Source organism: Halichoeres trimaculatus, unplaced genomic scaffold (assembly GCF_033239565.1).
Source record: "Halichoeres trimaculatus isolate MK-OKI-2021-1 unplaced genomic scaffold, fHalTri1.1 fHalTri1_scaffold_4, whole genome shotgun sequence".
Classification (NCBI taxonomy): Eukaryota; Metazoa; Chordata; class Actinopteri; order Labriformes; family Labridae; genus Halichoeres; species Halichoeres trimaculatus.
In genome coordinates, this window is record NW_027437182.1 from 23586691 (window position 1) to 23609211 (window position 22521).

At 40.2% G+C, this 22521-nt stretch overlaps 1 protein-coding gene across 1 annotated transcript in view; it reads right to left on the reverse strand.

Annotated features, from left to right (window-relative positions):
• Nucleotides 1-10440: 10440 nt before the first annotated feature.
• The window catches only part of LOC141789615 (neurocan core protein-like), a 125430-nt gene continuing 113349 nt past the window's right edge, over nt 10441-22521 (reverse strand). Inside the window, exons 15-16 of the mRNA XM_074669114.1 lie at nt 20533-20715; nt 10441-18106 (exon numbers count right to left, since the gene is read on the reverse strand). Coding sequence (XP_074525215.1) covers nt 17970-18106; nt 20533-20715 — 320 coding nt within the window. The 3' untranslated portion in view covers nt 10441-17969. The remainder of the gene's footprint in view (nt 18107-20532; nt 20716-22521) is intronic.

Below are 22521 nucleotides of genomic sequence, written 5' to 3' on the forward strand. Positions count from 1 at the left end.
TTGCATGTATTGATCAAGACCAGGAGACATATGGAGTTCATGCAGTTTTAACTGGGATTTAAACTTGCTGTAAAATATTTTGAATTAAAAAATAATAAATTTGGCTTTTGACCATGATTGCAAAAATTTTTAAGTCAAAATGTTCAAAACAGTTAATACATGTGTCATCAGTCTTAAATAGATTTTTTTTTTTTTTTTTTTTTTAAATAAGTAGTTATTTTTCAACTAGATCCCAGGGTTTCTTTCTTTTCACTGAAAGTCTGATTTGGTTTTGTAGGTCTTATCAAGGTAACGTCATCAAAACTCTACATTTCTACAGTTTCATTTATCAGACGCTTTTGTCCAAAGTGATGTACAACGCAAGCAAGAACTTCAACTGAAGGGAAAAAATCTTGGTTAGTATAAAAAAGTGCTTCAAGTTTGATTGGCTTAAGGTGCTGCTATCTAGTGCCAAAAAAGTGCCTTTTTATGGTGTCAACAATATAATTTGGTGTTGAACAACATTAAATATTCAGCATTGTCCGTGCTAAATATTCACTAAGAGTTGAGCAAAGGACAAAGAGGAGAAGGGTCAGATTGAGTGCCTAAGTGTTCCCTAAACAATTAAGCCTACAGAAATATCTTAAAAGTAGAAAGGGACTCTGCAAATTGTAAGGAGTCAGGTAATTCATTTCACCATTAAGGAACAACAGAGAAGAAGAGTCTGGCTAGGGATTTAGAGACATGCTGGTCTGGGAGCACCAGACGTAGTGGGTGGGGGTGTAGATCTGGGTGAGGGAATCCAGGTAGGCAGGAGCAGTTCTTGTCTCTGTTTTTTAAACCAGAAGAAGAGCTGTGGAGCTGCCACTAGAAGCCGGTGAAGAGAGATTAACAGCGGGGGGATGTACTGTTTTGGGCTGGTTAAAGACCAGCCATGCTGATGCATTGTGGATCATCTGCAGAGGTTTAAATGTACCATAGAGGGGTCTGCCAGTACTCACAGTGCCATTTTTTCTGTTCATATCCAGATGAAAAATAATGTCTAGTGAGTGGAGAGAAATGTATGCATATCTGCTGTGATGTTTAATTGGTTGTAGGTCCATCCACTTGCCTCCAGAGGCGCCATTGCTACTGTCTCCTGAAAAAGGCAATAGCAGCCTATTTGATGCATGAAATTAATTCAAGATCTGATGAATATCTTCTGCTCTGTCACTTACAAGTTCTGTTCTCTTATTTTCTTTTCATTCAACTAGTTATCTAACAGTGACAAATCCCATACTGTGCATTTGTTTCTTTGCTTTAGCCATTAACTGCCCATCGGCAGTGTCACTGGTAATGGTAAAATGTGCCTTTCCTCTTCTCTCCAAATATCTCAGCACACAAACCATTAGTTGACTGTGCACCTTCCCGTGCAGGGCCTTGAGATTGTCCCCACAGAAATCAAGTTTAGATTCTCACAAACTTCAACATCACTGTGATTGAACATGCAAACAAAAGCCATATCCACACAGCATTAGTCCTCTGGAAACAGCATCTGATGACCCCATCTCCCTAATGTTTCCCCTTAATACCTTATAGATACTGTGTGTAATTCAGCTGGACCATGCTGCTGCTCATTAATATTCTGCCTTGGGAAGCATTTGGTTTCTGGAGGCGGCTAATTGGCCAAATTGTAAGAGGTTTTTCCCCGGAGAGCAGGGGTTATTAAACAGGCAGCAGAGTCGAGTTAATTGAAAGTGTTAACAATCTAATGGAGTACACTGCGGCTAATGAATGGGAGTGAGTGTCCAGTCATCTATATAAAAAAAAGTGTGTTTTTGTTTTACCACAGCTCAGCCTCCAGCCTTCCATTATTTGACCTGTGAGGTGGCTGACTGTTGCCCTCACGCAGCCAGAACTGGAGTCACACTGGTTTACTCATCAGCCTCTTGCAGCAATCCCTAATTCGGTTGAAAGAGAATGGCTGGAGGTTAATGAAACACTTCTGAGTGTGTGTTTGTGTGTGTGTGGACGGGGAAAGGGTGATTTGTGGGGCCTGTTAGAGAGAGATGAAGCAAAGGAGACAGCTTCTGCAAAAAGCATAAAGTCACAGGGAAGGACAGAGTGAAAGGAAAACAGAGAATAAGATGTGTGGAAGAGAGATAGGTTAGAGAAGGGGGTTTGAGGGAATACAGTGAAGGCGGAGAGATAAGAGTTGTGGGGCAGATAAATAGCTCAAACGTAGACTGCAGGGGAGTGCAGGTATGTGGCCCTGCACCGGCATGCAGAAATTGGCCTGTGGGAGAGTTATTGTGGCTCTGCAGAGGAGAGAAGGGATTGAATGGTTAGAGAAGTACACACAGCGCTGAACTTTATCTCACCTCGGTCCCAGGACCTGGTCCCACAACACCTACATTTCACTTATTGGCCTGTGTGCACTTTCATCTTGTGAGGAACTTAAAGTGACTTCCCACCGGAGGCCTGTGTAAAGAGGCAAACTTCTGACCTTTAAAGCTGTCCAGATAAATCAGCTGTGTGTGTGTGAACATTTCATGTTCAGAGCTATATCACACATTTTCTAATTTTATATTTTATAGACCCGTTGGGCCGACAGCATTGCCGTGCTGTTTTCTTTATTTGTGCAGAGAGCAGGGGGGACGGAGTTTCTGCTTCTCAAGCTGTGGAACACTGGCTGAGGTGGGAAATATTCACAGTTATGATGTTAAGTTTCAACTCTAACAACTTCTAATCAACACACACACAAATATAAACAGCACCAGGCAGTGCAAATGTTACTATTATTTTTAGTTTTTCTGAATGGAAATTTCAATTACCAGGCTGCAATCTCCAGTCTAAGAATATGAGACAATGCAGAGGTGCTAAAAATCTGCTGTTTCTGGAGTGTTTGCTTGAGGCTGGCTCCAGAAGTACTGGAAGTCCCATGCACACCAAACCAAAAAAGTCTGTTTTCATAGCAGAAATTAGACTATTCACAGTCTGGTTAAAAAAACGTCTCCTGTCTGAGTCCCTAATTTCACTAACGGGACACAGGGGATGATTTTTTTTCAAACTTGGCCGTTCAGAGAATATTAAGATCGCAAGCTTGCCCAATCAGAGGCACAGTTCAGGGTCACGTGACAGACATGCGCCCTATAGCTCTAGGCGAAGCCCCTGCCACTACCAATATGGCCGCTATAGCCGATGTGCTTCATTTTCCATTTCAGAAACAGAAGGGTGATGTTGGGAGACTATGTCCATGTTTTATACAGTCTATGGGAGAAACAGCTAAAGGAAACCTACTACTGCACTAACTTCTTCTGCTTGCACTCAAAATTTATGCAGGTTTTTCTATTTTATACCAACTCATACAACTTTTTCTAGGAACAAAACTGTTCTCCACTGCATTTGTGTACTGGCAGATGAATCTGGAATGTATGCCTCTTTTATAGTTTCTTTGCATTATATGCTTTTTAACAGGGCAGATTCTAGGGAAATTACCAGATTGCTGATAGATATCAGCAAAGGGCTTGATTCTTTGTGTTCCCTAATCTGCTCTGGAGAACATCAGGACAGCACTGTATTAAAATTATACAGACATCCAGGTCAGCTAACAGACAACTTCTTGTTGTGGGGTAACTTCCAGCTGACCGTCAGTTTTTAAGTTCATATGAACAATGAAAAGAAAATGTTGAGTGTTTTGATTTGGACAGTATACAATTTTTTTTTGGAAGGGGATGACTCTGGAAAACCCTTCAGAAGTGTAATCATAGGATGTAATGCACTTTTTTCTTCATCATCTACAATGGTAAGTAGCCTTCAAGGTGTCGCCACTCATTTAGCTATCCCCTGCTGAAAGTTTGTTGCCTGTCAAGCCTCTCAGGCATCTCTGTGGTAAACAATCCAGTGTTGCTTACTTTTGGCGAGGAGGAGGTGTGTGCTTGGTCAGCAGGTGGTACTCAGGTGTTAACACAATTCACATTGACACTAAATGCAAATAACTTTAGTCTTGTTGAGAGAACCATCTGGAAGAGCTTTGAAGCTGAACTTGCTATTCAAAGACCATTTCTCCTTGAGGGGTTTGTTCCTACCTGCCATCCACCACGCTGCTGACACTTTTCTTCCCGATGGACCTAGTGACATAATCAGAGAATGGGCAGGCATGCATTAGAAACTAAAAAGTTGGTGGTGATAAAGGGATTTTACATGACCACTTTACTGATGCCTTAATACATGTTAACTTTGACAGCCCTAAAAAATAAAATTAAAGAAAATGGAGAAAACACAACACAAAATAGCATAAATTACCTCTGTTACTCACACTCAAATTTCCTGTCTCCCCCTCACAGAACCAAGCATTGAACTCAGAGCGTTCTCCACAGCCGCCCCCACCCTCTGGAACTCACTCCTCGCTTATAATACTGATCTGACTCATCAACATACAAATCTCTGTTAGCATTCAATTTGTGATTGTAGTGTTGTTTTATATTGTTTGACTTGTGTTTATTGCTTGTTTTGATTTTAACAAGTGTACAGTGTCTCTGAGTTTTTGAAAAGCGCTACATAAACAGAATGTATTATTACAATTATTATTATTTAATCAGCTTGGCAGTATGTTATGTGATGTGGTTTAAAATGATATGATAAAGCTTAAAATTACATGAGTAATGTTAAATAACATAACATAACATAAGGTTACATACCAAAATGTCACATATCTTGAAGTAGAATATCGAAATGTATCAAAGGTATTAAACATAACACAGCGTAACTAAGCTTAACCAGAAATAACAGTTTTATGTAATCTCATGTAATGTAACATAGTGTATAGTAACATAGCATGATGAAGCTCAATGTACTGTCATGCACCATAACCAGAGTGGACAGCGTGGCTCGGCCATTTATCATTGTACGGTTTTAAAGCTAAAAGTCCCCCGTCACAGGCGCCACCATTGTAGCAGTTTGCAGCCAGAGTCTGCGCAGGGATTCTGGGATAATCTGAGTGGAGCTGGGTGACAAAAATACGAATTATTTTTTGCTCCTCCAAGAGTCTAATCACTTCTCGACTCTACCTCTCGACATATTTTACAATTCCCGAAAAAAATACACGAGAACGGCATCTGTCAATCATCGTTAAGCATTACGTAAAACCTCCTTTTTAACCACTTATAACTAATAAAAATGAAACTTTTCAGAAAAAAAGAGGACCTGATAACAAGACAGCCAAAGGATACCTTCAAATCACCACAACAATCGGACGTGAGAAACATTTCTATGAGGGGTATTAATTTTTTATCTGGAATGGCTGGAAAGCCGTATTTATAAACCTAAACTGCAGCCTGCCACCAGGGGGAGCAGTTTTTGTGGAGACCTCACTTCTCGCCAAGCAAGGGGACATCCATTTTTTTTACAGTCTATGACCATAACTTATATGATTTGATGTAACACAAAGTAATGTCGCATGACCTACTTTGATGTAATAAGAGGTATGTTAGGAGGCTGTTGTAAGAGGCTGTTCATCTTGCTTCACTGGCTTCTAGTAGCAGCTCAAATCAAATTCAAAGCTCTTCTTCTGGCTTACAAAACATTGACAAGAATGGCTCCTCTAAACCTGGGATCCCTCATCCAGGTCTGCACTCCTTCTCGCCCACTTCGCTCTGCTTGTGAAAGACGCCTGGTGCCCCTCGCCCAGCGTGACTCCAAATCACTCGCCAGACTTTTCTCCTCTGTTGTGCCCAAATGGTGGAATTAATTAGCTAGCTCTATCAATCGCAGAGTCCCTTTCTACTTTTAAGAGATGTCTGAAATCTCATCTGTTCGGGGAACACTTGAGCACTGACCCTTCTCCTCTTTGTCCTCAGGGGTGGAATGAGTCAGTAGGTGTAAGACTCAGCTCTTATTGATTTTTTAGCACAACTACTGAATGTTGTTGAAGATTAAAGTATACTGTCGTATAAATGTTGTATAATGTATACTGTTTTCAAATGCTAAATGAAACTGTAAAACTGTAATAAGATGTGAAAGCTTGTCATAACAGAACATAATGTGACATTACTTAATGTCATTACATAACATGAAATAACACAAAATAGCATCACATAGGATAACAAGACAGCAACAGAACATACTACATTACAAATTGCTGAAATGGTGTAAACTGACTTATTGTTACTATTTTTTTCATCATTAAGATTGTTGTTAAAGTTTTTGTGTTTTTGTTTTACTCTTAAGCACTGCGGAAGTGATAGAAGTAGCTAAATCAAACACAATTTTTTGAACTTCAGGATCCTCTAACGAACTTGTACTGTACAGTGTACACACAGCTGGAGGAGCAGAATGCTGAAGCGTCGGTGTATGAAGGACTTGGCCCATTCTGCTGTTTCAGTTGGCTTTGCTGTCAGGTCTGACTCATTGGCACACACATAAACACACACACACAAACGCTAACACACACCCATTTGACTGTAAAAGAAACTGTTAGCGGGTTGATGAGCCACCATCTGCAGCCATCATTAGGACTGGCGTGAATGCAGATTCACAGGAGAAACTATTCAACACACTGGCTGCCATAAAGATGGGGGAGATAAACAGGGTTAAGATTAGTTTTGATTGCTTTTATGTGATAACCTTTCTGCGTATGCAAATGTGTGAGTATCCAAAAAAAATGTTTTCTAACCTGTAACCTGAAATATGGATGTGCGAGGTGCAACCAGTAATTCTGCAATTTAAAAAACGCAGAATGATTAGGAAGATAGTAAAGCTCCTATTGCTTTTTATAATCTACATGAACTTTGGCAGCTTCATTTTGAGATAATATAATGCAGGATGATACAGAAGATCCCCAATGATTCAGCATGCCTGCCTGATGAGCTCAATATTGACCCAAATAACAAGGTTATAATTATCAGTCTTTCCATCCTTTTAATTTTTTTTTGCCCCCAATGTGATTTAAAGTAAAAGAATCAGAAGAAATCTGCAGAAAAAACACGTCTTTAAAAGCCCTTTCATCAGTTCTGATAAAGGAAGTTTTACAGAAAAAAAAGTGCTTGGACCTGTTATGAAAGTCTAATGGGCTTAAATCATGGACATGTGCATGCAAAGTCTCAAAGCTAGTTAATTCAGGGCCAGAGACACAACCCCAGTGATTACCTGGACTTGGAAATGATTGTGGTATCTTTGTGAGCTCTCCTATAATTAGCTCCATTCCCGGATCCACGCCGAAAGTCATATTTAGCTTGAAATCTAAGTGCTAGACTCTTGTACGAGACAGTCACCTTGCCAAGTGAAAACATCACTCAGACAGCCAGATTATAGAAGAAAAAGATATAAAAGAGATGCTATGCTCAGAGTGATTGATTGTCGACAGAGGACAGAACTCGGTGGTGTGGCTGCTTCCTGTGTTTCTGAATAATAATGAATCTCGTCACATATCAGAGGAGATAAAAAGAGAAAGAAAGCAAAGAGTGGAGGAATTCAGTGAATGTGGGAGGCTGTTTTAGAGGAAACACAGCTGTAAGGCAGTGAAAACTGTCTACTGATATGCAGCCAAACAGAGGACTTTCAGGTGAAGTGAAGGTCTCTGAGGTTAGACAGTAACAGTAGATGTATTAACAAACCGTTCTCTGCCAAAACAGAACTGTTCTTTCTTCTTACCCTTTAGCTATGCTCCCTCCCTATGATCCCTCTATCTTCTCTGTCTCCTCTCCCCCGGCGCTGCTGAGGGATTTACTTCAGGTGACCTTTCTTTTGCCTAAACTCTCTGCAACAGGATTTAAATATAAAAAACATTCAAGGTAAAATGTTTTCTTATAATCTTGCAAGAGGAGAAAAAATTCTTTAAAAGATTTGGAATTGAATTTCCATGACACACGAAGGTTAGAGGGATGCAGATTGTTTTGCAGCAGAGGGAAAGCCAGCTCAGTACAGCGGTCATAACTATAGAAACAGAGGACACAAACAGACGGTTTTGCATCACTTTGAATTTTTTAAGAAGAGATGAAAAACTATTCACAGGCTTGTAGATACAACCAATCTCCACACACACACACACACACACACACACACACACACACACACACACACACACACACACACACACACACACACACACACACACACACACACAAACACACACAAGGATATGGATATACACTCATCAGCCACTTTATTAGGCACTCGTTAAGGCAAATTTCTAATCAGCCAATCACATGGCAGCAACTCAATGTATGTAGGCATGTAGACATGGTCAAGACGATCTGCTGCAGTGCAAACCGAGCATTAGAATGGGGAAGAAAGGTGATTTAACTGACTTTGAATGTGGCATGGTTGTTGGTGCCAGACGGGCTGGTCTAAGTATTTCAGAAACTGCCGATCTACTGGGATTTTAACCCACAACCATCTCTAGGGTTTACAGAGAATGGTCACAAAAAGAGAAATTATCCAGTGAGCGGCAGTTCTGTGGGCCAAAATGCCTTGTTGATTCCAGAGGTCAGAGGAGAATGACCAGACTGGTGCTGATAGAAAGGCAACAGTAACTCAAATAACCACTGGTTACAACCGAGGTCTGCAGAAGAGCATCTCTGAACACACAACACGTCCAACCTTGAGGCAGATGGGCTACAGCAGCAGAAGACCGCACCGGGTGACCCTCCTGTCAGCTAAGAACAGGAAACTGAGGCTACAATTCACACAGGCTCACCAAAATTGGAAAAACGTTGCGTGGTCTGATGAGTCTGGATTTCTGCTCCACATTCAGATGGTAGGGTCAGAATTTGGCGTCAACAACGTGAAAGCATGGATCCATCCTGCCTTGTATCCAACAGTTCAGGCTGCTGCTGGTGGTATAATGGTGTGGGGGATATTTTCTCGGCTCACTTTGGGCCCCTTAGTACAAACTGAGCCTGGTTGAAAGTCTACAGCCTACCTGAGTATTGTTGCTGACCATGTCCATCCCTTTATGAGCACAGTGTACCCATCTTCTGATGCTACTTCCAGCAGGATAACGCTCCATGTCATAAAGCTGGAATCATGTCAGACTGGTTTCTTCAACATGACGAGTTCACTGTACTCAGATGGTCTACGCAGTCCCCAGATCTCAGTCCAACAGAGCACCTTTGGGATGTAGTGGAACGGGAGATTCTCATCATGGATGTTCAGCCGACAAATTTGCAGCAGCTGTGTGATGCTATCATGTTAATATGGACCAAACTCTTTGACCAATGTTTCCAGTACCTTGATGAATCTGTGCCACGAAGGATTAAGGCAGTTCTGAAGGCAAAAGGGGGTCCAACCTGATACTGGCAAGGTGTACCTAATAAAGTGACTGGTGAGTGTAGATTTTGATGAGAAATACTCATTGATCATGGATGTAATTGTTAAAGGGGCTGTGAAGAGTTTGAAAGTGATCTTGAAAAAGGGTCCCCTCTAGATATATGCCTGACCGTAATCCACACTTTAAAATGACTGATGACAGGCATCAACCAGGATTCACTATGGTTACACATTACAGACATGCCTCAGAGCACCAAGCCTCCAGCTGCACTAAATATTAACAGCTATTAAACTCCTGACAAACTGACAGTGTTTTCTTGTTGTCATGTTAGCCTACAGATACATCAGATCACCTAGCCGATGTCTCTAACATGTAGCCAGCTGCTACAACATTTGCTTGATGTCACGTTTCAAACTGTAGCGCTATGTAACTGTACTGATAAATACCTTACCTCAGCATGTTGTATCCAGTAAAAAGTTGTCTTGAACAAAAGAAATGTTTTTCGATCAGATCTCCAGTTGAAAACAAATACACACATACCTCGCTAAAAGTAATTTACAACAGTGTACGTGAGACTTCAGGCCAGAGGGTGGCGAGGGAATGCAATTAAAATAGATCCCCCTCATAGCATCTTTAACGGATACATCAGACATATCAGGGATCCATGTTAACTACAACAGGACTTTCACTTGATAGCTTTTTCAGGCAACAGCACAACCTGGTAGATCAAATCTAGTATTAAAAACATTAAAACCTGGTAAAAACAAAGCTTTATAATCCTTTAGAATACTTAGCCACCATAAGAACACGCAAGTTACAGAATAATATCTAAATTAGAAATTCAATTCCAGAAATGAACTTTAACCTGTTGTTTGTATTCTCTCTACATTGATCCCAGCTGGCCCCTCTCAGCTCAGCTACACTTTAGACTTGCACCCTGTGTACCAGGAATTCTGGTATGGATTAAACAAGAACAGGAAATAAACTGATGTTAACATGTCTTTCAATGTAGCAGAGACGTAGTAGACCATAAATACAAAATAGTTGTTGTGAAATTAATTGTTGTAGAACTGTTTACAGAAAGATTTATATTGATCCCAAAATTACTACTTGGACGAACATAATGCTTAAACACATACACAATTCAACACATTTTGTGAATAATAAAACAAAGAATCACTCAAACAAAGCTTGATAACAGATCCAAACAAGGGTTTCCTTTAATCATCATTTACCTTGTAAAGAATATAATGCAATGACAGGACTGAGTTCATAAGAACACACATCAATAAATATGGAGATATGGATTAAAACATGTGGACCACATTCACACAGACAGCTCAGCTGTAGTTTTATTGTTTCTGTGTTCAGTCAACATGAACACAAAGCTAGCTGCAAACTGAAGTGTTGTGCTGGGAACAGAGCCAAAGAAGGGATATTTTTCTGTTTGTTAAACTATCACCTTGCCTTTGGCAGTTTGTGTTGACCACAGAGTGTCTGTGTTTCTGATGCCGCAGTTGAAAACAGCAACGTGAGAGAATAGTAAAGAGAAACAGAAAGAAGGATAAGGAATCTACTGGGGCTGTATGAATATGGTCCAAAGAGGCTATGCCACACACAATAAAACCTGGAGTTAAAATGGATTCAAAAAGGGTAAACCTCAGAGTATTTACATGGCAGGGGAAAGGAGTATTGTCACTGGTGTCTGCTCAGTGTTTGTGTCGTCTTTCTGTGTAACACTTTTCCATCAGTCATAAAAAATTTCAGTCATACCTCACAAATAACTTAGGGGGTGTAACTGTGAGCAGTGAAGAGGAGATGCAACCGTCCGCAGGAGAAAAAGAGTTTACTGATATGACAGAGATCAGAGCAAGAAATAAAATTGGTACAAATATTGCAGAAACAGCATCTGAGGACAACCATTCCCATCGTGCAGAACACAGCTCTTTACAGAGACATGGAGGAGTGCAGTGAGCTCTGACAGTCTGCTTTCCTGTCATTAACATCCAGCGGTCAGCAAATACTACCAAACAGTCAATGTCATTGACAGACTTAATAGAAAGCCAAGACGGACAGCCTAATCATGAAATCAATGGTCAGACCGAGCAACTGGGGACAGCAGCCCCTGCTATTATCATCATGCTGTTGATGAGTGCTGGGTTTAAATGCCTCAGGTTCGTGTAGAGGTATTCCAGGAAAAATGGGAAACACAGATACAATTTTTTTCACAACTTAAACAATACACAGCTGTTATTTATGGAAATTATGAAAGAATGTGCAGGGTGTCAAAAAATCATTTTGTAGTTTTCAAACCCTTTTCTGGACTCTTCTAACCATTTAGTTATTGTATCAGCTATGCAAGTCAAATTTGACCTCATATAAACTGTCAAAAAATAGTCAAAAAATTCAATTCATCTGAGAGAAGTAAGGGCTTTAGATTTCTTCATAGGTTTCAGCCAAATGTGCATGATAACAGAGAATGGGGTCATTAAGTATCCGATGTTAGTATTCTTGTACAACTGGCAGAAGTCCAGATCTTAGATTTTCATTTTGTGATATCTTACGTGATAAACAAAAACAAAAACAAAAAACCCAAACACGCACACATTTAAATTATTTAGCGGCTGTGTAGTATTTTGCAACCGTGTTAGCTTGTCCTCAGTGCAGTATAAGAATGTTTACTAATGTGAGCTAGTTGTTAGTCCAGCTTTGTTCAAGCTAAGCTGCCAAGCAATTCCATGTTAGCATGAAATGATCTAATCCATCTTTCCTTTGTACTTGCCAGTTTCAGACAATTAAAGATGCTATCAGGAGGATCTGTTTCAATAGTGCCCCCTCTCAACCCTGTGGCCCGGAGTCTTTGCACACTGTTGTAAATTACTTTTAGTGAGGTGTGTGTTTGTTTTGGAATTAAATGGAGATCGGATTGAAACAAAGTTTCTTTGTTCAAGACAACTTTTTACTGGATACGATACTCGGCGCAGTCACATAGTGCTACTGTTTAAAATGTGTCATCAAGCAAATGAAGTATCCAAGTTAGTATTTTTATACAACTAGCACAGGTCCAGAGACACATCTTAGATTTTCATTTTGTGATATTTCATATGGCGCAGTTGGAGAATTCGCTTGGTTGGTGAATCGGAAGGTTGCAGGTTCATGCCCAGCTCTGGGCAACACATGGCGATGTGTCCTTGGGCAAGACACTTAACCCCAAGTTGCTCCTATCTTCAATATTTGACAACAAGTATTTGAGATGCTAACGCTAGCCATGCAGCTTTAGCACTGGTATTATTGTATGATACCATGTAACTGCTCAACTCTTCAAATGCATACTTTGAAACTCTCTGCTGTCACATATCAATGAGGTTTGAAATTTAAAAACTCACAAGAAGATGGTTTTAATAAGCTAGCTAGCTTGATGACATTTTTATCATAAATGTACCAAAAAGTGTCAAGTTAAAAACAAGGAGTCTGATTCTCTTTTAAAGCTTAGCTAAAATTGAGGTCCCATTGTTTAAGGAGCTCAAAGAGTTGTGAGTGATATATTTTAAGCTGTTTTGTAAAGTGAATGTGTGTCAGGCAGAAAGTTTAACAGGCACTATAACTGTTTACAGATGGGATGATGCCTCTGGAATATACATGCTGGTTGTTGTGCCTTCAAATGCCTATTTATTTTTTTATTTTTTTCTTTAATCGAGAGTAGAAACTTGTTTTCTTCATTAAAAACGACATGTTATTCTAGTTTTAACAACATGCTTGGTCTCGTAGTTAGAGTTCTCACCTCGCCCTGACAGTTTTTTTAATGTTGTATTTTTCTCAAGGAGTAAAAGCTCAATTCTATTGTTGCTCCTGCAGCAAGAATTTTGTGTTGTTTGTTTTTAAGAGATAAGCACAATAAAAAGTCAAATTGGTTGTGTCAACTAGTCTCTCTTTGCACTGACACATAAACACACTCCCACAAAACACAAGCTGCAAGCCTGTATCAAGTTTAGCCAAGCTGTGCTCCCACATAAATGTTTAGACTAAGTGAAATCAAAAAGTCACAGCTACAAACACGTCAAATTGGTTGTGCTCTCCTCACTTCGTCACTTCACACCATCCCTGCTGAACTCAAAGGACTTCAGTTGTAGTCTGCGAGTGAGGGGAATGTCTCGGTCACAATTAGGATCGGCGGCTGAGCCCGAGAAGGAGCCCGCCTGCTGTGGAGACGTTCAGTGCTTTGACTATTCTTCCCCCTCAGGCAGGGCGCTTGCTGCTCAGCCATGAGACAGCTGGTAGAAACCTCTGTTAAGTCTCCCTTCTTTATAATTATAACTCACAATTATAAGCCTTCTGTTCGGTCTGTGCGCCTGCACCTCGGGCCTCCTCCAGAAAGACCAATAAAGGAAGGAGAGGGGGCTGTGGGCCAAGGGAGATGAAAAGAGGCGATCATGAGCAAAGACACACAGACACTTCTGAGTGTGAGGGTCAATGTCTTTGAAAAATGAGAGGAAAATGTGAAAAAGAATGGGTATGTTTTTGCATGAAGTCAACATTAAAGGCAGTGTTGTGAAAGTTTGAGAGAGAGCCTGCGAGAAAACCTGTTGTTGTTTCTGTTTTGAGGAAAACTTCAAAAACACAGGGAGAAAACTTGGCAGTCCCATGAGATGTGCCGAAAGCGATCTCTCCCCTTATAGAAACAACACACACCAACACACACAGCCCAGCTATGACCACAAACATGTTTTAGATGAGGGGTCTGTTAAAGTTTGGGCTGTTTGACGCAAGAAACAGATCTAAGCTTAAGTCAGAATCAAATTTAGTCATTAGAGGTTTGTTCATACCATATCAATGCTGAAATACACAAGGATGTGTGCATTTTAAAGTTGCAGGCATTATAATCTCTGCAGAGGCAAAGACATGAAGGAAAGTAGTTGTTTTTCTGAGAATGGCTCCCTCGAAAATGTAACCTGTTTTTGAAAATTTGCATTTTCAGCTGCCAAAGCTGTTTCTGTGTAAATGAACAGCCAGCGGGCAAAAACACAGCAGTTTACTGTTGCCTTTTGAAAATGTTCCCATGTAAACATGCCTCTGTGTCAGTTTAAAAGATTTATTAACATGACCTAAACATAGACTCATACATTGGTATGTTTTATAGTCTAAACTTGCCTTCTTAATATATAGAGTTTTTGATGTTTTCCTCGAGAGATTTTCTCCCACCACAAAGATAAACTTTTAGAAGTTATGACACTACCTGTGAACATACCTTGAAGAGAGTTGCCATAGTAAGAGCTTCTACATGTCCTTCTATTCATTTACTGGTGCTTTACGTTTTCTCAACCGATAGAAGAAGAAGCCCTTTGTTGCCTGACATCTTTGAGACAACAGTGACAGTTTTCCTGGTCTCCTGTCAATCACCCTAAGCCTTCCACGGGCTGTCCATCAAACCCACCCCCACGCTCCTCATCACAGCCCTGAGGTTGTGGAGATAATGCAGCTTGTTAATTAGGGATGTGGTAGATTAATTAAACTGATAGAGAGGAGCAGGTTCCCTATTCTCCTCAGTGCACAGAGGTGTTGTCATTGCCAAGGTGAGAAGAGACAAACAAAGGCGGAGAATTAATGCGGACGGATTTTCTCACCTCATTTGACTTAATACAACATCCTGCTTCAGAGGTCTTTTATAGGATAAATAAAAGCCAGGGGAATAGCACTGAGTGGTCTCTTACAACAAGAAAGAGCTGGTGGAAAAATGTTTAATGAGAGGAATAAAGTAAATGTACCAAAGTGAGGGGGAACGCTGAGCAAAGACGGAGTCAAATAAAGCAGAGAAGTGCTGGAGTCAGTGTTTAGGACATAATCCCTGAAGCTCCAACTTCAAGTGATGGCTTTAAACAACAGACAAGAACTTAACCAGGCAGTGAAAAGAGAAAGTAAAGAAAGAAAAGTGCTCTTTTATTCGCCCCAATCCCCTCTTTATAGCAGGACACGCAGCGGGAGAGAGCACAGGTGTGAAATGGTGTGGGCACAGCGTGACTTGCTCTGCCCCAGAAATGGGAAGCCTTATTATCTGCTGACCCTCTCAATCATCATCTGCTAGGACGAGGAGCCACTGTCAACATCCTCAGACACAGAAGTATCAGAGCCCACTAACACACACACACACACTGCTCTGTCTCTTCCTTGTGTCAACAGATTTGTTTTAGTTCCACAGGCTCTGAAATGAGTTTCGGCTCATGTCTGAATAAATCAGCAGAGGAGGGCACACTGTAAAGACCTACGTCCTGAGATTTAATGAAATCTGTTTGGATTAATTTGATTTAATCACAGAGGAATTAAACAGTAATTTGAATCAGGGAAGATGATGCTTGAAGCAAATGCCCTGTAAATCCCCCACCCCCCCCAAAAAAAAACAACAAAAAAGAAAAAAACAAAACAAAAACAAACAAACAAAAAACAGAACTGTAGTTCCAATCAGCGTGATGAGGTTCCTCTTCTCTCTCTTGGTTTTGCTTCAACACCCCCAGCTGTCTAACTTTGATATAGTAAGTAATAATGTAACTAGACACTACACATTAAATCACTATTTGCATCAAATGAAACTGATACAAACTGCTTCATTCAGGGAAACCTAATTCAAAATAGCAAATAGCTAGTGTGTATGAGCTAGCTTATCTTGAACAAACTTGAGAGATATTTATTAAAGAATACTTTTTTTGTGAAGCCGAGTTTAAAGTTTTGAGACATCTTCTTAAATGTTTCCTTTTTTTTCCGGCGCAACAAACTCAAAGGGACTCACTATGTTTGGTGCCACATGGTTTAAACACACATGACCTGCCCTCTTGTATCAGTGTATCATTTGTTCAAAACATATCCGTTTTAGAATCCAAAATCAGAAAACAGATGACTTGTTATTTCATTTCTCGTTTTCAAATCAAAAATCGGAAAACAAATAACGGCCTATTTTTCACTGTTTTGACTTTGTTTTGAAATTAAAAAAGAATATGAGAGAATGGAATTATAATGGGATTTTTTTTTCTATTCGTTTTTGGTTTGTATCATTTTGGATATGTGGTGACGCAGGAGTTGTTGACTTTTTTTTTCTCAGGAAGGTCAGTCAGTCTCTACCGGGTGATTCCATTGATGGGTGAATCGAGCTGCACGATAGCTACAAGTTATTATTACAAGCTAACAGTTATTATTAGTTAACGTTTTTATTAAGGATGGCGGACGTGTGCATGCTTTTAAAAGAGGGGAAGCGTGTCACACTTAGGAGGCATCAGTAACATGACGTTTCCGCCTGAGGTTGTGTTGGAAGCAGAAACGTCTGACACTCATTGCAGGACATCCCCGGACCCCCATGTCCCGCATCGTCTCCGAAATGTCTGTGTGGGTTTTACCAGCTTCGAACAACTGCTTAATAACATCAGCGTATTATTCTTGTGCGGCCATAGTGGTCAGTCACTGTATATTGCCTTCTCTATCTCTGTGAACAGGTTTCAAGATCTTCGCAGTTAAAGACTGGTTTCCCTGAGAAAAAAGTCAACAACTTCCAGGTCACAACACATCGAAAATGATACAAACCAAAAACAAATAGAAAAAAAATCCTTTGATAATTCCACTCTCTCATTCTCTATTTTGAATTTCAAAACAAAATCAAAACAGCAAAAAATAAGCGGTTATTTGTTTTCTAATCTTTGATTTGAAAACGAGAAATGAAATAAAAAGTCGTTACCCATTTTCCAATTTTGGATTCTAAAACGGATATAGAATGAATGAATGATACACTGATACTCTTGGCCTCTATGTCTCTCTCATGACTTGCTGACTGCACAATTTATCTACATGATACATCACATATTCCTGAAGCAACACACACACCATGAGAAAGCATAACCTGAAGTGAAACTGTTGAGCAAAAGACAAAGTGAAAGGGTGGATGTTTGATAAAATGAGATCAGTTTGAGATTATTTCACACTTGGTTTGAATGTGACCAATGTTTTTTATGATGTGATGACACTGAAAGTATTTTCCTTTTCCTCTGGAGGTTTAGCATCTGATCCAAAACAAAGATTTCACTAACGTACGACACTAACAACAAAATAAGACAGTCACAAATGTCCTTGAATTAAGGTAAATTAACTACATTTGTTTCAGGATGGTCTACTCTGCATGATGTTTAGCAATTTATGTTTCGCATGATGTTTTGCTAGAGTCAAGGAATAAACTCTGCTTGAAATAATGTGTTTTACAGACTGAAGGTTCCATTCAAAAGCATGGACATCTTTACTTACTCGCCTGATTCTGATACAGTACTTTAAGTGTTGTTGTCTCTATTAAAGTTTCGTACTAAAATGTTCTGTTTGGTGCTGAAAACATTTCAGCATAGCCCCATGTTTTATGGTGTTGTTAGGCTCTAAAGAAGAGTAACCCAGTCAACTAAAAAAGACAGGTGAGATACAAGTTCAGATAAGGATTTAAAACAGAAAGAGAAAGGACAAAGAGTTCAAAGCAGTCTTGTTATTGTGTTTGTGATGCCTGGGAGTACTTTGACAAGCCTCGAAGTTGACTATGATAGAGGCTGACTCAGAGGACCAGAGGTGGAGCTGGGGGGAGGGTGGTGCAGACGGGTGGCTCGGGCAGAGAGTTCTGGGCTGTCAGATGTGAAGCCGTGGTGAGGGTAATGGGGGTAAAGGAAGGGACAACAGGGAGACAGGCAAACTGCAGATGGCAGCAGAAGAGAAAAGTCAAGGATGTTTTGGTTCAGAAGTGGGCGTGGCTGTGACCCTGCCCCGCCTCTCCTCTGTGGCGCCCCCCCTCTCTGTGGCCATGCCTCTTGTGCTTCCTGTGCTCCCTCCTGCCCTTGTGGTGATGGCGCCGGTTACGGTGAGCTCGTCGAGCTGGTGGAGCAGACAGAGAAGTGAGAGACAGCAGCGGCAGGTGAAACTGTAATGTTCCCAATGAAAGGTTGAAGTGTTCCCACCACACTGAGAGAATCTGTTTCATCCTGACATCCAACCCTGTTTGAATCAGCTTCACTTTAACTCACTACAAGCAAAACGAACATCATAATGACTGTGGCATTTACAAACCACTGAATTTGTTGACTGAATCATTGCTGAAGTTCAAACAGTGTTTCTTAGAGTTATTATTTCATTTTATATTCCAAAACTGTGAAATGTTGTGCTTTCCTCTGACATGTCTTAATAGCATAATAGTTATATTGTTAGGGGCAGAGAAAATCTATTACATGCTTGGGCGAAGGATTTATTTCCGGGGGAAATTTGGTCTTTCTAAAAATTAATTTCTTTGATAAGAACTTTGTTTTCATTTCATACCAATAAACTGTTAAATAAATGGATGTAGTCTCTGTAGTCCCAATTGTTTTCTGAGCAGAGTTTGGAAGCCCAGTAGCCATGGTTACATGAGGAGTTTCCATCTTTCTGAATTACTTTTCCCAAAACAATGGTATATATGGGAAGGAATATTCCAATCTCTGGTCTACATGCGCCGCTATAATCAAACAGAATAGTCAAAGGGGCATGCGCAGAAAAACGTAAACATCACGTGATTTATCAGAGTTGCTGCTTACGTCATATCTGAGCATGCGCTGAAAGAATGCACCCTGACAACTTTCCATTTGAGTGGATACATGATTCCTCAATCGGTTTTGGGAAAGGAATATTCCACCCCGTGAAACCGATTAAATGTCCATTTGGATTGGCTCTTTTCTTTTGGAATGAGGTGCATACAAAAGTTAAATTCTTTCCGTTTGAGCAAACAAACCAAATGCAAGTGGAATATTTGGGTTCATGTATAGGTGGCTATTGTTGACACATGCCTTAACTCTGTTAAAGTTGAGATGAGGTAAAAAGGACTTCAGTGTCTTTCTGACAGCTATAGTGTACCTGCTTGGTAGTGGAGCAATCCATGTCCTTAAATGGGCAAAACTTGTAAGTTAAATAACTCAAAAATAATAACTCATTTAAAAATGATCAGTACAGTGTGTGCTGGTGGAGAAATAAACCATTCAGACTTAGTTCGTTTTTGAACCAGATAGTAAACATATTCATTTCTGCTTATTTTGAACTGGTGTGTATGTGATTCTTCTGCGGCCAGCCTGAAGAGGATGTTTGATGTGCAGCAGAATTAAACACTTCCGCATTTGCTTCACATTGTCAGACTGGAAATTGCCACTTGGTGTTAGCTGGCTGGATGACAGCTATCTCTGGTCAGACTACTTTCATCTTACAGGAGGAGCAGGGATAGCATTAGTGGTAGAGACTCTGTCCAGTGCTCTTAAAAACCTTCCTAACCATCAACCTTTCCTGAGGCGCTGGTGAAGCTGTCGCTGTTAGAGTGAAATTGGTTGCTGTGGCAACACTTGAAGCTACAAAACCTTTACTTTTATTTAATACTGTTTGATTTTTCTGTGTACCCTTTCATGCCATCGTCAAAAGGAAGTTATCCTGTTAATTTAGTAAATTTTTCATTTTTCATTTTTTTTGTTCTTGTAAATCTCTGCAGCACTGTGGGTGTTTTTCATCCTTACTGTCTCATTGTAAGATGAGTGAATATGCTAAATATCTTCATACAACACCTTTACATCTCCTCCCTTCAGGAGACAACAGAGATTATGTTGAAAAGTTCTGACGTGTTCTGTCTCTCCTCTGAGTCCGTCAGACTCATTTTGGGAAAGTAAAGTATATTTTTAGGTTCAAAGGAGAAGAGGTGTTTAAAGTTGTACAATATGATATTTTTCACTGAGTTTAGGTGTCCACAGATCTAAAATAAGAAGTTGTTTCAACTGGAAATGGAAAACAGGTGGGGACGACATGCTTTCTGGAAAAACTTAAAGAGCTGATGAGATTTCTCTGTGTGTGAGTGTTTCTTCAGAAAGATCTTTTACATAAAGTGAAGAGAAGTAACTGATACCTTGTTTTAACTATTCAAAATCATAGCAGAAATCCTTTGTATCTAATAAATAGTCCATCTGTTGCAAAGATCAGTTATAAAAGTCACCCTATCTCAAGCATATAGTACTTCAAAGGAGGAGCAGCCACTTTTAAGTAAGCCCAAGGGATTATTATTCAGTCTTCAACCACTTTAATCCTATGACTTTCAACTATTAATGATGAGAGTTGTCATAGTGACAGCACTTCCTGCAGGGACTTAGAGTAGGAGGATAGCCTGACAGATGAAGTGGTGTTAGGGCTAAGAATAAGGAAATATAAATGTAAAGATGACCTAACAAAAAAAAAAAACCTGCTTGTAATGTTGTTGCTGTCTGCCAGCCCGCTCTGGGGTCCTGTTGAGAAAAACTCACATTCAGTGCAGATGATTTTTGGCCGCTCCCACTTGCCGTTGGCACGACACTTAGCAGTGGGCACATGGCGCTGCAGGAAGCCATCAGCACACTTGTAGCGCACCACAGAGTGGATGTCATAGTGGGTACGCTTTCTACCAATCAGGAAGGCATTGTCCACAGTGGGTGGGGCTCCACAAAGCACTGCAGGGTCAACAAAGGAGACATAATCAACATTAGAAAAAACACTTTTGTTTGATTTTCAGAAAAAACATTTAATATCATTGACATTTATCTTCATCGCTGTCCTCATTAGTCACTTCTACCAAAGGCAAAAATATCTAAAACTATCATGTCAGAATGTGGGCTGAGCACTGCAGGACAGCATGTCCATCCAAATCTGAGAGTGAGTGAGCGGTTCTCCCAGTAACGGTATTTTAGACCCACAAAGAGTCAAGGCAAAAGTGTTTAGAGAAGCCTAGATGGAGAGACGACTGCCTTTCTGGTCACAGACTGACAGGACAAATGGGCCTCAGGGAGGCACAGATTCTTAACTCTCCTGTCAGAGGGTGTCAGTCTCCCTGAGGTGACAGCAGATGAGTGTGTGGTAAGTCTGGGAGTCCACAGATGACAAGTCCTGTTGCTGTGGTTCCTGCTCCCTCTGTCTTAAAACACAACATGGTCTAATTGGTGGAAGCATTTAGAATCAATGCCTCTTTGCCTCTCTGCATCAACGTACATTTTTACAACCTAATACCCCGCAAATTCTTGAAACAATGTTTCTTCCTCTGGTGGAAGGTTTAAGACCACATATAAAGCTTAATGCTATGTTTTGTCAAAATCCTCTCTCTACTCTCTAGAGATGATCACTGACTTTATGGACATGGAAGGCGTTATGGTTTCCATTTCCTTACACCTTTTCTGCCTCTTCTTGGAATGGATGTTTCTAAATTGAAATGGTAAATGGACTTACACTGACACTGTACTTCTCTCATCTTTCTGACCTCTCAAAGCTCTTTTACACTGTTAGCCACATTCACTCACATACACCATCAGAACTGTGTTAAAGACTGCTGCAAAAAGAAAAGAGACTTCATTGTAGAGGGTGACAAAAAATACTAAAAATGAAATAGACAAAAGTGCTTAAGATTTGGAGTAGAAAAAAAAACGAGACATGATTTTAGATTTGAGATTCACCTTGCTAGTTTTTCACACCTGAACTTAAAATACATCACTTCACTGTAGCCTTTACAGAATGCTTCAATGCAACAGCTTCTGTCAGCTACTTCAGCCAGATTAAGAAGGAAATAAAAAAGATTGTGTGCCTATCAGCAGTACACTAAAATACATCATATAGTCAGTTAAGTTCTCATATTGTGTGTCTAAGTTTGTGTGTGTGTGTGTGTATGGGAGGCTGGGGGTAGTCGGTATGAGTCAGGCATGGAGAGAGCTACTGACAGTTGGATGCTGGTTCCTCAGCACTCCCCTGTTTCCACAAAGCATCCAAACACAGACTGACAATCCTATTAAAATGAATCACAGAGACATCAAAGTGTGGGCATAGAAGCTGAAACACCACTGGGAGCCTGTCTCACGTGGAAACAGAACAAGTGGACAAAGTTGAATTTCTCAAATAACTATTGTGTGAATATTTGCTGACAGTCACTGACAGCTCTCACTGTTTGAGGTGAATATTCACAGCCTGTGTGTGTAGCACATGTATTTATCCTAACTCTGGGTTATAAACACACTAGATGAAATTGTTAGCATTCAGCACCTTTACCATAACCCAGGGAGATATGTTTGAGTGAGATCAACATCACACCACTTCAAAGTCATTTTAAGATGACATTTAAAGCGTTGCTCAAGAATCTATGAATGTACATTTGTTTTGCTGTCAGTGCAACCCCCCCCCCATCAATCCTCTGGAAAACACGGGGCTGGAAGGACAGACACCAAAAACTGATAAAGATAAACCAAATCAAATGTCAATATAAAAGCAAAGCAAAG